This window comes from Diorhabda sublineata, chromosome 5 (assembly GCF_026230105.1).
Source record: "Diorhabda sublineata isolate icDioSubl1.1 chromosome 5, icDioSubl1.1, whole genome shotgun sequence".
In the NCBI taxonomy this organism is placed as follows: domain Eukaryota; kingdom Metazoa; phylum Arthropoda; class Insecta; order Coleoptera; family Chrysomelidae; genus Diorhabda; species Diorhabda sublineata.
In genome coordinates, this window is record NC_079478.1 from 16,687,020 (window position 1) to 16,700,937 (window position 13,918).

At 29.1% G+C, this 13,918-nt stretch overlaps 2 protein-coding genes across 3 annotated transcripts in view; one reads left to right on the top strand and one right to left on the bottom strand.

The window, feature by feature from the left end:
* Positions 1-8,848, bottom strand: LOC130443741 (E3 ubiquitin-protein ligase NRDP1). Its single transcript, XM_056778519.1, has 6 exons — positions 8,631-8,848; positions 8,285-8,528; positions 7,602-7,744; positions 7,144-7,432; positions 4,680-4,835; positions 1-4,624 (listed from the first exon to the last, which is right to left on the bottom strand). Exons 2-6 carry the CDS (start codon positions 8,372-8,374, stop codon positions 4,355-4,357), a joined length of 948 nt encoding a protein of 315 aa, XP_056634497.1. The 5' UTR covers positions 8,375-8,528; positions 8,631-8,848; the 3' UTR covers positions 1-4,354.
* The window catches only part of LOC130443740 (SNF-related serine/threonine-protein kinase), a 19,836-nt gene continuing 14,718 nt past the window's right edge, over positions 8,801-13,918 (top strand). The window contains exons 1-8 of one of the 2 annotated variants that reach the window (XM_056778518.1): positions 8,801-8,821; positions 9,069-9,195; positions 10,885-11,134; positions 11,919-12,103; positions 12,162-12,376; positions 12,446-12,587; positions 12,844-13,050; positions 13,113-13,329. In XM_056778518.1, the coding sequence (XP_056634496.1) occupies positions 10,895-11,134; positions 11,919-12,103; positions 12,162-12,376; positions 12,446-12,587; positions 12,844-13,050; positions 13,113-13,329 (1,206 nt within the window). In that variant the 5' untranslated portion in view covers positions 8,801-8,821; positions 9,069-9,195; positions 10,885-10,894. Of the gene's footprint in view, positions 8,822-8,923; positions 9,196-10,884; positions 11,135-11,918; positions 12,104-12,161; positions 12,377-12,445; positions 12,588-12,843; positions 13,051-13,112; positions 13,330-13,918 lie in introns of those variants that run through there. The other variant, XM_056778517.1, reaches the window with a different exon arrangement.

Here is a 13,918-nt window from a genome sequence, read left to right on the forward strand (position 1 = left end):
ATGTTTCTCTTTAGCACATAAAAGTCTCCTTTAGCGACAAACGTCAAATGCAAACATATGCTATGTTTGAAGTCTAAGCTGAATCAGTTAACCAGTTTTTGAAAAGGTTTGGAAATTTTTTAAATTATTACCTTATATTATCTAAATTTTTCCATAAGTTTCGTTTGTGTCGATTACACGGGCCAAAAAAATTTTTTTTTTCTGTTTAAGAACTTAGTGATTTGACAATGTTTGTTTTTTGCGCGCTATTGGTGTAGAAAGAGAAATAAGAGGAGTGCTTCATGCATCGCTCGTTATGTATGAAATTTGGTGTTTGAATATTACAGAGAACTAACGTCTTTCATATCATTTTTCACTATATCAATCTGTGCAAAATGGCTATAAGAAGTTGTAAACCAGATGCGTTTTGTTATATTTGCGGCCAATTTATTAAAGTGAGAGAGAAAAAGTATGATTCGAGTACAAATTCAAAGATTTGCGAGGCATATCAAGCTTAGTTTAATCTACAAGTTAAAAATCTATATTTGGGGGTTAATACGTTGACTGCCATGGCAAGGTTCAGATTTTCGTTTAAAATGACAATTTGATTTAATTACATTATATTATTAAAAACTCAAATCCTAGTGCATAGTTATCATAAAACCCATAAAAAATGTGTTTTTTTTAAAAAAGGTGTTACGAATTATCTCATAGTTGGCTTCTGTAAGATAAATCTCTTCGCGGAAGCCAACTACGAGTTAATTCGTACGCAGACACGCACAGATACGATTCGACCTGTCGCTTCTCTAAAGCTAAATTTGAACTAATTTTTATAATTATTCGTATTTTAATAAATTTTTTGTTCATGCAAGCCAGCATTGAATTTTGTTCTGTTCCCAGAACCCATCTATCGATATTAGCACTTATATATTCCGAGTTTAATCGAAGCTGCACAAAAATGGCAAGTAAACACTTTACGGGTTATCTCGTAGTTGGCAGTAAACGTGTTAATAAGAGAAACTTCTACCGAATATGACAAAAAAAGTAAAAAAATCATTTTTAAATTTCTTAACTCCATTTTAAAACTGTTAATTTTCGATTTGTTTTAATAAATCATCTCTTTGTGGATTTTCTGAGTACTTTTATACGGTGTTATAGTTTTTAAAAAGTAACAAAGTCATCGTATTTTTGGAAAATAAATGGGAATTCAAATAATTGAGAGAGCAAGGAAAATGAGGATAATCAATAACAGTGCTTTTAATGGGCGACAGCGAATATTGGCGGTTACCACGTGTCACTAGATGGCGCTGAATTTGGCTTCTATAGCGGTGAACAACAATACAATCTATGAGGTTGTTTGATGATGTTTAGTTTTTTAATGTTTTTTCAGTGATTTTGGCGAGATTTCTCTATTTTTGCAATTGATCAAAAGATGACAAAACTTCAAGTAACCTTTTCTAACATCATGCAATATATTGGAGTCAGAAGCAGATTACTAAAAGAAAGTGAAGCGGTTTTTAAGCGGGACATATGGTATTATCTGGCCTAAAAGGAACAAAAGCCATTAAAGACATCAGACCACAATTAATCTGAATGATGAAGTTAAAGATTAGAAATGCAATTATTCATGTGAGTACGGGAGGAAGAGACTTGAATATATATACGAAACTACCAAAAAGGTACAAGAGTTTTATTGGCCACTAGAATGGGATTTTAACGAGCAGTACATTTATAACACTACAAATTTTTCTTTTTACCTTAAAAAAGCACTTGAAACAGGTATATTATTCTACAGTTTAGATTAAAATTTCAAATAACACTTTCTAATTCCTATAAAACAACAAAACTAATTCGTATTCTGTCTTTATTGTTCACCACTATTGAAGTTTGAAAGAAAATCGACAGACGCGGCCCACTTCGTATTTTTCGTTAATCGTATTCAGAGATATCTCATGACAAAATTGGAAAAAGTGAATGCAAACACTGAAAATTTATACGATAAATCTATTATGAGAACAAGGAACGTCGTAGAAATAAAAATTGTTCATCTATATTATAAAAGCTTTAATAATTGCGATTAAAAATGATAAGAAAATCATTGAATAGAAAAACTGAACAAAAAAATGGAATTTAATAATTAAATTGGTAAATACAGCACACCACCAAAGATCAAGCCAAAAAAAATGTTAGCGTCCAATAACACTCACTTCTGCGTTTCATTTTATTTTTTTTTCTAACGACACATATTGGAAAATGAGAATATTGTCAGCCTTCTTTCAACGTCATAAAGGAGCCTTTAATTGAGACACCGCGCCGTTACAAATTGATTATCGGACCAATTCACTTTAACAATTTAGTTAAAGGGCCTTTTAATCTAAAGGAAGTTTTAGTTAAAGTGCTAGTTAGGGTGGGATTATGAAACCGGTCGTAAACATTGGATCATAATTGACTATAACCAGTTTACAAAAAATAAATTTTGATATATTCGCTTATCCAAGCAACAACGAACAGATTCGATTAAATTAAATTGATAGTTATTTTGGAAAACTTTGTAAATTAAAGTAAGGAATAAACAAGATTGTACGTGTACCATTAGAAAGAGACTGTCGCTCAACAACATATGAAAATGAACTGTGAACAAAATAATAAGATAAATAAAATTATTAAGTTATTAGGAAATTCGCTTCGCTGGTATGCAATGTTTAATAATTTGAATACATCGTTTAATATAAAATACATGGTCTTTTACAACTGATGAAATAGAACAATTTTGCCCCGAAATTATTTTATTAAAAATTAACAAGCACGTAAAGCAGTCTTATAAAAACCTAACTTCTTGCACATGTTGTTTCTTTAAAGACAGATCACTTCGATTAGCAATAATGAGAAAATCAGTCACACGTCAATGTAATAAATTTTGTCATACAATACTAAACACAATACGAAAACAGGAATGTATATTTGTTTTAAAACATACTATAACCTGATCAAACTAACATGGACCAAGTTTGATTTTCAATAGTGCGGCAATTTAACCCTCAATTTTTTGAGCGATTATTTTATTTTGTGCGATTACACGATATAAAACTTAAACTTCTGGACCAAATTAACGCACCATTCATGTTTTTCTCCATAGTCTATATTTATTGATAACTTACTGTACGATAAGTAGACTATAGAGCTTGTTTGACAGTGACAGTTGTTATTTAAGTTAACTATAGTATCATATAATTGACAGTATAATTGACTAAAACTGTGTTAACATTTGCTTAAACCAGTGTTCACCCAAAGTTAATCGATTGAATAATTGGTTTGTTTCGTTTTTTAATGATTGCTGCAATTTATATTTATTCAAAAGATAATGTTCAGGGATCACATCATTAATTTAATTAAGGTGCTTCCAGTTACTTCAGTTTTTAAATGAATTCAATTTTTATTTCACTAAAAATTCAGTGGTGTCCAATTAGTTATAAATTTTTTACTCCTTCTTAGTATTAGTTATATATAATTGAGATGAAGCCAAATACCACTTCCAAATGAAGAATTTTCAACCGAAGACTTGATTTTACATCTATAGAGAGTTATTAAGAATCTGTTTAATAAATTCAGAATGTTGGAAATAAGTTTAGTGCTTTAATTAACTAGAAATAAGAGTGTCTCTTTGATTTTAAAAATTATTCCTCCATAGGAGTAAATCTCTTTGTATCGAAAAAATAACCAAACAGTACTGCATAAATCAGTAACAAAATATAATACTGTTATTAAACATTTTTCATCCATGTTAGCTAAGGTTATAGTTGAAATAATCCTTGTTAAATATTACTAATCATGTGGCTTTAGAATATCATTTTTTTTTGTTTTAAACTCAGTTCCAAGATATTCTGCTATAGCTCGAAAGATAATTACTTGGTTTATACGTGAACGTCATGTAAAACAGAATATATCATTTCAAATACTGATACACTGTTTACTATAACTACACCTAGACTTACCATTATACTATCCGTTATCTTTAAGGACACTTTAACAGTTTACCCACATGCCAGGGATATAAATGTCGGTGAAGTGGTAATAAACAGTGTGTTTAGTATTAATATCACCACTAGTTTCAGAAATTCGAATTTAATTATTTCAAATATTCACAAGTGTGGAAGTCTTGAAGTAGAAGGAGATACTGAGCCTGCAAAGTTTCTATTAATAATATAACCTTCTGTAATTTCATACATCCAGTCAGCTAACAAGTTCTGTCAGACACAAGAATATTGTTGTAGATATGCAGGAATAATATGTCAGATAATACAATCATAACAAATATGAAGATATTTACTAAAACCACACAATTAGTACTGTTACTCTGTATAAAGCACAAAATATTTCACTCAATACCGTGGGCAAATATCATGACCAAACCTGGTTCAACCATCATATCTTCACCCATATGTCTATTGTCACAGGCTAAAACCAAAACTGCTTGTTTACCAGGTACTCTCTTACATACATAGTTCTCATATTGCCTACGATTATTCTGTCTGGTTTCCAGAGAACACAAACCTGGGGGCCATCTACGTTCGTGACAGTTTTCCATTAAGTCATCGAGAATATGTGGTGGACATCCCATTTCTGTTAATGTCCTTTTTATCATTCTCTACACAAATAAGATAATTATGTATTCTTACCTCAAATTTTTCAATTATACTTACCTGTAATATTTCATCTGGTGTAGATATCATTCCTCCCCATCTTGTAACCCTGGCCCTTTGTAATGAATTACTCCAACGCAGTACTTCGTCTCTCTCCATGGCATCAGCTATTGCCCTCATAGAGGGATTCGATATCCTCATTGCTCTCATAAAATCCTAATTGAAATTTTAAGTACTATAACTATTTCTATTTACTAATACTTTTGTTAATTTTATAATTATTATATAAGTATATACTGTCGGCAAATATAGTCGGCTTAATTGTAAAACCACCAAACCCCAAAAATATCAAATTTTCGTATTTTTGGTACGATTTATTCAATCCACGTTTATGTTTGAAAGCACATAACTCCAATAAACTTAGTTTTAGATTAGAAAGAAAATTTCATATCACCCAACTTTTAGGGGGAAATATTTCTTTTTGCAAACCTAGAGGCAGCAGGTGGTTTTGTTTTGTTTTATTTAAAAATTAATAATCAAAAGTTTGTAGGAAAACAATTCTTGATACATATGGTTTAAAGACTGCTAACCAATGGCTCATGGAAATAAAACAGACAGTGCTGGAGAGGAAATAATAGATACTGATGAAAATGGAGATCTAACATTAAGCAATGTAATTGTAGAACAGAAAAGAGGGCTAACTACAAGACAAGAGCAAAAGTTTAACAGTTTGAAAGGTTTTTTAGTATCTTTGCCATCAGTTGAGTCCCATTACTGTATGCAATCCCGAAAGCAACTTTATTTAGAGCCCATATGGAATTCTCAAACACACATTCATATGCACTACTCAGCAATCTGGTAAAAGGAAAAAATGTTACTTTATTGTAAATGTGTAGTTTTCATGAGTATTTTGAACATTTAAATTTAGCCAAGTTTAAGCTCAGAAAGAATCAATATGACCATGTCAAGCTTATATCTTACACCATATCAAGAAGCCGAGTATATGAACCACCTTAGTAAAAAAAGATGCATAGCTAGAAAAAAACAAAATAGATGTAGAGAATTAGATCTTCAAGCTTTGCGAGGCGAAAATTAGCATAACTTTTGTATTGTCAATTTAAAAACTAAGAATGGATGTGGTAATATATGGAACTAGACTTAGGAGAGGTTTACAGAAAATGAATTGTCAAATATTATGATTTTCTTGAATCTGAAATTGTTTATCCTGAAGCAAGGAAGTTATTACTATACAGCGATGGCTGCACTTACCAAAATAGGTGTGCAACCTTATCAAATACATTACTACATCTTACCAACATGATGTTATTATAGAGCAAAAATTATTGGGAAAGGGGCACACATATATGGAAGGTAACTCCATGCACTCTGTTATTAAAAGGTATTTAAAAAATAAGGATATTAATGTTCCAGCAGATCATATTACTACTTATAAAAATGCTGGAAGAAATTCTAAGCGATATGGAGTCAAATATTTGGACCAAACTTTCTTTATGGACTACAGTAAGGCGATAAAATACAAGACGATAAGATCAGGAGAAAATATTGGGGATCCCAATTTGACAGACATTTGGTGTCTTCAGTATTCTGCTAATGGAAAAATCTATTACAAGCTAGATTACTAAGTTCTAGAGTTTGAAAAATGAAGCAATGAAGAATAATTTGATTTTTCGAGATTGTACGACATAGATTGAAAACACCATGAAAAAAGATCAACCATCTTCAAGAACTGAAATAATTCATTTTGAGACCAATTCTTTATTTACTGTTTTGTTTATTGTTGTTTATATTTGTACAATATTAAATTGAACTATTTGTTTTTCTATCCTAGTATTAATTTTTAATGAAAAACATCCTATTTCCTACAGCTGCTCTCAACTATTGTTCCTGAAATGTTGATATGATGATAGAAAATATTTAGTTTCACAATATTTTTTTACTATCAACCCAAACTGTGCAGACAATATTTTCCAAAATAATGAAATGAACTCCGTTAATACATTTTATCTTTTTATTAATAACATAAGTTCGAGGATTGAAATTAGATTTCATGAATTTTCAACTGTAGCCAAAATAGCTAAAAATATTAAGTTAATTTTAAAATATTTACTAGACCATATAATTCCTGAAGCAGTATTATTATTGAAAATGCCATACATTACTTTACAAAGCACCCATCTCCATGAAACCTGAAATGGTAAAGATTCTAACTCACAACTTTATTTGACCCAGTAATATAACTCAGTCGTTTTCTTTAAATAGTTGTTAATAGAGTTAAATTACTTGAAATAAGTTTAACAAAATAATGCATATGGTATTGAAATTGATTTTTTATGTCTCCTGTAAAACTTGTAAAAAGTGAGTTAAGTAGTTTTAGAATTCGGCTGACTATATATATTATTTTTTTTTTCAAATTATTTTAAATATTAGAATTAGAAAAAAAATTGAAGGTTCATACCAAGTAACATTGAAAATAATTGTTGTTAATTCAGTCAAATGTTGATACCTTAAGTAATTGCATCTCCCTTCTCTGTTCTACTATCAGGAACCTTTGTTCAGTCATTTCCTGTTGAAATTCACTCAATTTTTGTTGTTGAGTATGTATTAGTGCTCTTAACTCCTTTACACAGTTATGGTCTTTCAATTCATCCTTAGGGATAATAAGTCCACAACCCTGTTCACAAGGAAGTGGTCTTTTCGGATTATGTTCACATTCTTCCAAATGTGTAGCTAGAGCATCCAATTTTAGCACGCGGGTACACCCATATTGGGCATTATCACAAGTTATGCATAGTCTGAAAAATAAGACGAGCATTTAAGTATAGCTCAAAAATAATAAAAATTGGCATATATTAGTTTATATAACTATTCAAATATGAAAAGAAAATTTCAGTTTTTTATTTGGTGGTCACAATTGAAGATTGCATATTATGTTTTTGTATAAATAAATAAAATAATAGGTACCTTGATAGTAGGTTCCTTATTATTCTTGGTACTTGTCGCAATTGTGGAGAAGTTACAATCTGCCGGTCAACTGGACAGGTCGGTTGTCTGGAAATCCACTCTGTTATACAAGCTTTACAAAATGCATGTTCACAGACAAGAGCCTAAAAATTATTTATAGAAATTTTAAGCCTCTAGGATAACCACATTATTTGAGAGTATACATAATTAATTTTTCTCCATTTATAATTAATTTTTTGAAGTACAAAAAATTGTTTATATATATATATATATATATATATATATATATATATATATATGTGGTAATAATGGGAAACAGAATTTATCTTTCTATTAAAAGCTATTTAAAAAAATTAATTTTAAAACAGAAGAGACTTAAAATCAAGAACATTTAGATGCATTAATATATCAGGTCTAAGAAATAAGAAATTTACTTGGTAATATATATTCAAAATTGAAGTCAAAATTAGTTACAGGCTTTACGTTAATTTTATGCGATAATGACAACTGTTTCAACTGTTTGTAATAAATAGTTGCATAATTTTTAATAAAAAGGTTTTCTTTGGTATCTTAAAGTGCTTTTGTATAAAAGCAAGACCTTCAAACTTCCATATAGGGTAATATGAAAGTATTCAAAATTTAATAGAAACAAAACAAACCATAAGCTAAAAATATTCAAATACCTGGATAGGATCCTCCAAAACACCTGAACATATAGGACACACCAGTTCTTCATCTACTTCTCCTTGAAATCTGTTAAGTTCAAATCCCATGTTAACAGTTTAAGATCATAGCAATTTTTTTAATGATTTCATGAGATATTTTTTGTAATAAGTTTTTTTGGGGAGCAAGTTTTGGAGCTTTCACCTGCCTGCCTCCCACTTCCTGAATCTTGTCATATATCATATCAAACTCCAAGATCTGTCACTGTCAGTTAACAAGAGAATTGTTTATCAACAAAGAATATATGATCATTGATTTATTGCACATTTTACATAATATATAATTATTTATTATACAGTTATTTACCTTATACAGGGGCCCCAAAAGTTGCTAAAATAAATTTTCGTTTAAAATTCTTTATATACTTGCAGTTTGAAAATACAAAACCGTCGATATTGAATGTTTCAAGAGCTCTTTCGAAAATCTTGAATAATTTTCGAACACGAGTTAATTTTATTTGGATTCTATTCAGACAATTGCCATTTATGAGATATGAGGTTTGTAGAGCTCTGTTCATTCTGGTTTCATATGATGATCCATCTTTCTTTATCAAATATAGTTTTGTTTGTGCATCTCTCTTAAAAAGTGTGGTATAAGCTGTCAAACCAAATTTTTAACGTAATTTAAACGTCACCTGTCATTTGCGTGTAGATCGAAAACTTTTCCAATAATAAATTATAAAATAAATATTTGTGTGATTAATCTAAATGTTCACATTGAGACAATTTCACGACAATATTGTAGTTACAAAAGATGTATAAAAGTTTTTTGGTTTCGTGTCGTTATCAACAGCAGAGGTTTGTTTTCAAACTGTGTGTGGAAATCAGATAGGAGGTACCCCATGTCACTTCACTGTTAATATTTTTATTCCGTAAGTAATAAATCTATACTACTGTATACTTCTCTACAGCCAACTTCCTTTTTTTGTATTGATATTATTAATATTTGCTATTTATAATATTAATTAGGTTTATGTTAAAAAACGATTGTCTATTCAATTTTACCATTGTTCATTGGGCACTGTTGATTAAATATGATAAATATACCTTATTCGAACAATTTTAACATGCATTTAATTGATGCACTGTAATAAGGTACTCGTAATTGTATTGACTTTTAAAATTGAAATGTATTGACTTTGGACTCTATTAATTGATAGAATTAAGAAATTAATTGGTTTAGTATTTTTAATAATTTATTATCAATAATAATAATTAGTCTATTTTAACGAATTTAAACAATCAATATGTATTCTCAAATTTCAAATGTAATCTTTAGTCAAAATGTATACTTGGGCTTTCCAAACAATTTAAGAAATAATATTATTGAATTTAATTAAATCAATCTCGCATCTTCGCAAATATTTAATTAGGTTGTAAGTGTAGTGTATGTTTTGCAAATCACCACATTCTTTGTTTAGGCTCTAATAGCTCAATTAAAATAGTAGTTAATCATGAATGCTCTATTGGATACTAGACATTTTATATAAAATAAAATAGAAATGTATATTAATTGATATTGCCAACTTGCTCATGAATTAAATAGATTAAATCTGTTTCTTATTTTTTACTGTTATAAATAAGTAAGTGAACTGAATTATGTATATACTACTTAGGATAAAATAGTAATAATTGTAAGTTGGATTGTTATTGAAATACATATTTTATTATATATGTTCTTCAAATATATATTTTCTATCATTTGGAATTTCAATTTTGTCTGGCAGGTGTGAAATATAAACTGTTACACTAAATTAAAAAAAAAGGTTTAATTTCCTTCTGCTAAATATAGAACAGATAAATTGGTCTAGTGTCTAGCTGCGAGTGACAAAATTATCAAATGGGAGTATTTACGAGGTCTCCCTATTATTTTTTAACAAAAAACATGAATATCAATCATAGATTTGTCTAAAAAATCATATATATTACAAAGTTATTTTCAAAGCTTAAGCTGCTAATTTTTTGCTACAATAAGAGATTAATATTATTTTTAAATATCATTTATTCGCTTGTATTTGTTTCTTGCTGTTTATTACAACAGTTAGTTCAGAGTGTTTTAAATTATCCAATGAAATTTTGCTCTGGAAATTTTTGCAAATCCTTCTGCAACAACAACAGTATGGCTTTGTTATTTTAGTATAAATTTGAAAATGTGATATGGATTTAAATGTTGATGAAAAATCATGTACAGAGCAAAATTTTACTTCAAAAAATAGCATATAGAATAAATTTTTTGCAATATATAACTTAAAATACCATTAAAATTATGTTTTAATCCACTGTAGACAATAAAAATTATGAGTTACAGGTCTAATATTCCATAAATTTCCTAATAGTTACAATTGAAAACTTTATCTTTTATTAAACCAGAAACAATTCCTGATAAATATCTACAATCTTATTACAAAACTTGAAGGTCAGTAAGATTATTTGCTTGCTATATGAAGTTTAGGAGTGGGTTTTAATTTAGTTTGTTATTAATAATTTTTGAAAAATATAGAAAATAATGCTGTGTTGTGCTAACATGTTCTATAAATCATACCCATATGTAATTTTTTTAGATCCCTTAATATGAAGAGAAATCTTCGTCCAAGCAGCAAACTAGGCAGTCAAGAATTCACTTCAAATCATTTGTCTAAACAATATGATGGTAAAATAGCTGGCTTATACGATTTGGAAGAAACACTTGGTAGAGGTCATTTTGCTGTTGTTAAACTTGCCAGACATGTTTTTACTGGAGAAAAAGTAGCTGTTAAGGTTATTGATAAGAGTAAATTGGACGAAGTTTCGAAGGCACATCTTTTTCAAGAGGTGAGAAAAGTTTAAACATAAAAGATGAAACAAAAAACAGCATATGTTCAGTTAGTTGAGCATACATGTTTATGAAGCATTTCCAACGTTGATGATGCTGCCAAGCTATCAACATTATAATAATTTGTAATACATCAACAAAAATCGAGCAACTGTTTTTGACAGCAAATTTTTTAGCACATAGTTTATTTGTCTTTTAAATATTTATAAATCTACCTTGAATACACATCATGATTGCGATAATGTTTATGCAGATGAGATGATGGAAAATTTATCAATACATCAATGTATTAAACAAACAAAGATCTAACAAAATATTTTGAATAATCAAATCATATAAAAAATTGTTAATGTACATTGTAAACATTCTTAATGATTTTTGGAACTCAATGTCAATTGTGTAAATCAAATTGGAAACTTTTTGCTTGTGAATTATTTGATAACTTGTTGACATTAGTAAATAAGGCTTAAAAAATATTTGAGATCCACCCCTTTTTACATCTTTACATATTTGCGAACATTACCTGGTCTTCATATTGAGTTACGTTAGCTTATTGTAAAGCTCATTAAAATTATATTCTAAATATATACATTTTCGGATAACACACTATTATAAAAGCATAAATGATGATGATCAATGTTACATATACTTAACTAGAATAAGAACAGTTTGTTTATGATTTCAGAATAACTAGTTATAAATCTAAAGGATTATTTTGGATTCAATATTTCTGCTCCATCTATGAATTATATTTTGTGTAAAAATATCAAAATACTTTTACAGGTTCGCTGTATGAAACTAGTTCAGCATCCTAATGTAGTTCGTTTGTATGAAGTGATAGATACAGCAACTAAACTGTATTTAGTATTGGAATTAGGTGATGGAGGCGATCTTTATGAATATATTATGCGACACGAGACTGGACTTCCCGAAAAAGTTGCCAAAGAATATTTTAGTCAAATTGTGAGGTAAATGTATATAGTAGCTGGTGTATGAAAGAAAATTTTCTAATACAAATACTTTCAGAGCAATATCGTACTGTCATCAACTACATGTTGTACATAGGGACCTGAAACCTGAAAATGTAGTATTCTTCAAGAAACTGGGCATTGTCAAATTGACAGATTTCGGTTTTAGCAATAAGTTTTATCCTGGTCAAAAATTAGAAACATCTTGTGGTAGTTTAGCTTATTCTGCACCTGAGATACTTTTAGGAGATTCATATGATGCACCAGCTGTTGGTAAGTACTCATACAAATTATGGTAATATTTTTATATTCACATAATCAAATGGACTGTATATTTTTTAGATGTTTGGTCGTTAGGAGTAATCCTTTATATGTTAGTATGTGGTCATCCACCATTCCAAGAAGCGAATGACTCCGAAACCCTCACAATGATAATGGACTGTAAATATGATATTTCTCAACATGTTTCACAAGACTGTCGGAAGTAAGTTATAGAAATTTTCAAAGAAGATGAAAATGAGTCAGTGTTTGTAATCATATTCAAAGTTGTTAAATATGTTAAAAGAAACTTTGAAATAACTCAAAAATCACAATAAAAAATTAATATTATCAATGTCACATTTACTGTATTAACTCACATTTGAATTAATATCATATTGTCATCGGAAAGAAATATATGGACCGAAGGAATCTAAAGATACTTTGTCAATACTTACACTTAATTTCTGGTATTTTTTTAGCCTAATATCTAGGATGCTACTAAGGAATCCTGAAAAACGAGCTACACTTTCCGAAATCTCAAAACATCCATGGCTCAAGAATAGTAACACATTAAATGTCGATTCTGTACCTTTAGTTTCTAGAGAACAACTATCTGAAGAGGATCATAATGTTATTGTTCAAAAAATAGTAAATGGGAATGTTGCTACAAAAGAAGAAATACAGGAGTAAGTTGTAATTTATTATTTTTAATATCTCTTCATCACTTAATTTTCTCTGACTTCCATAGGTCTTTGGATAAAAACGAATATAATCATATAACAGCTACGTATTTCCTACTTGCCGAATGCAAATTGAGATACAAACGACAAGATCATTCAGCTAAAAATAAAAGACCCGATGAATTAGCTGTATTTAAAAATACACAGGATGCTAAAGAAGTTTCATCAGTCAGTATCAAGCCAACTTTATTAAATATTCCCCGTACTCCCGGAGATTTGCCCCAGGTATGTCTACAGAAAGATCTATTTATCATACTATAATACATTATGACTTATTTATTGATGGGAATCAAGAATTTAAAATAAAGATCAAATTTTAATAATTTTACATTGTCAAAACAGTTCTCTAACATTTATACAACACTCCAGAATATTCTATAGCTGTGAAAGTAAAAGACAGGTTACAGGGGAAAGAAGAATAACTATCTCAATAAATTATCTGACTAATACTGTGTTTTTATATTGGTAAATTTAAAGGTTAAAGAAGAATAACTGTATAATCTAACTTTATTAGAATGCTTCATTAAATTTGGTTCCCTACTTTCCCATTTGGCATTTGAAAAGGTAAAAAGAAATGAGAAGAAGAATTGAGTTTGTAAATTCTTTTATGGCTGTTTAAGAAATATTGTTCAATATAAAACGTGAAAGTGTCTTATTAATGTTGACTGATATGGCTTTTTAAAATTGTGGCTATAGACATTTTGATAAATATAAGTAGTTTAGTGAATTTAGATTAACTGACGAATATTTTACAATCTAAACCTGATTAGATTTTAGTCAATTTTGATATAGGAGGGAGTGTAGTTAAGAAGTT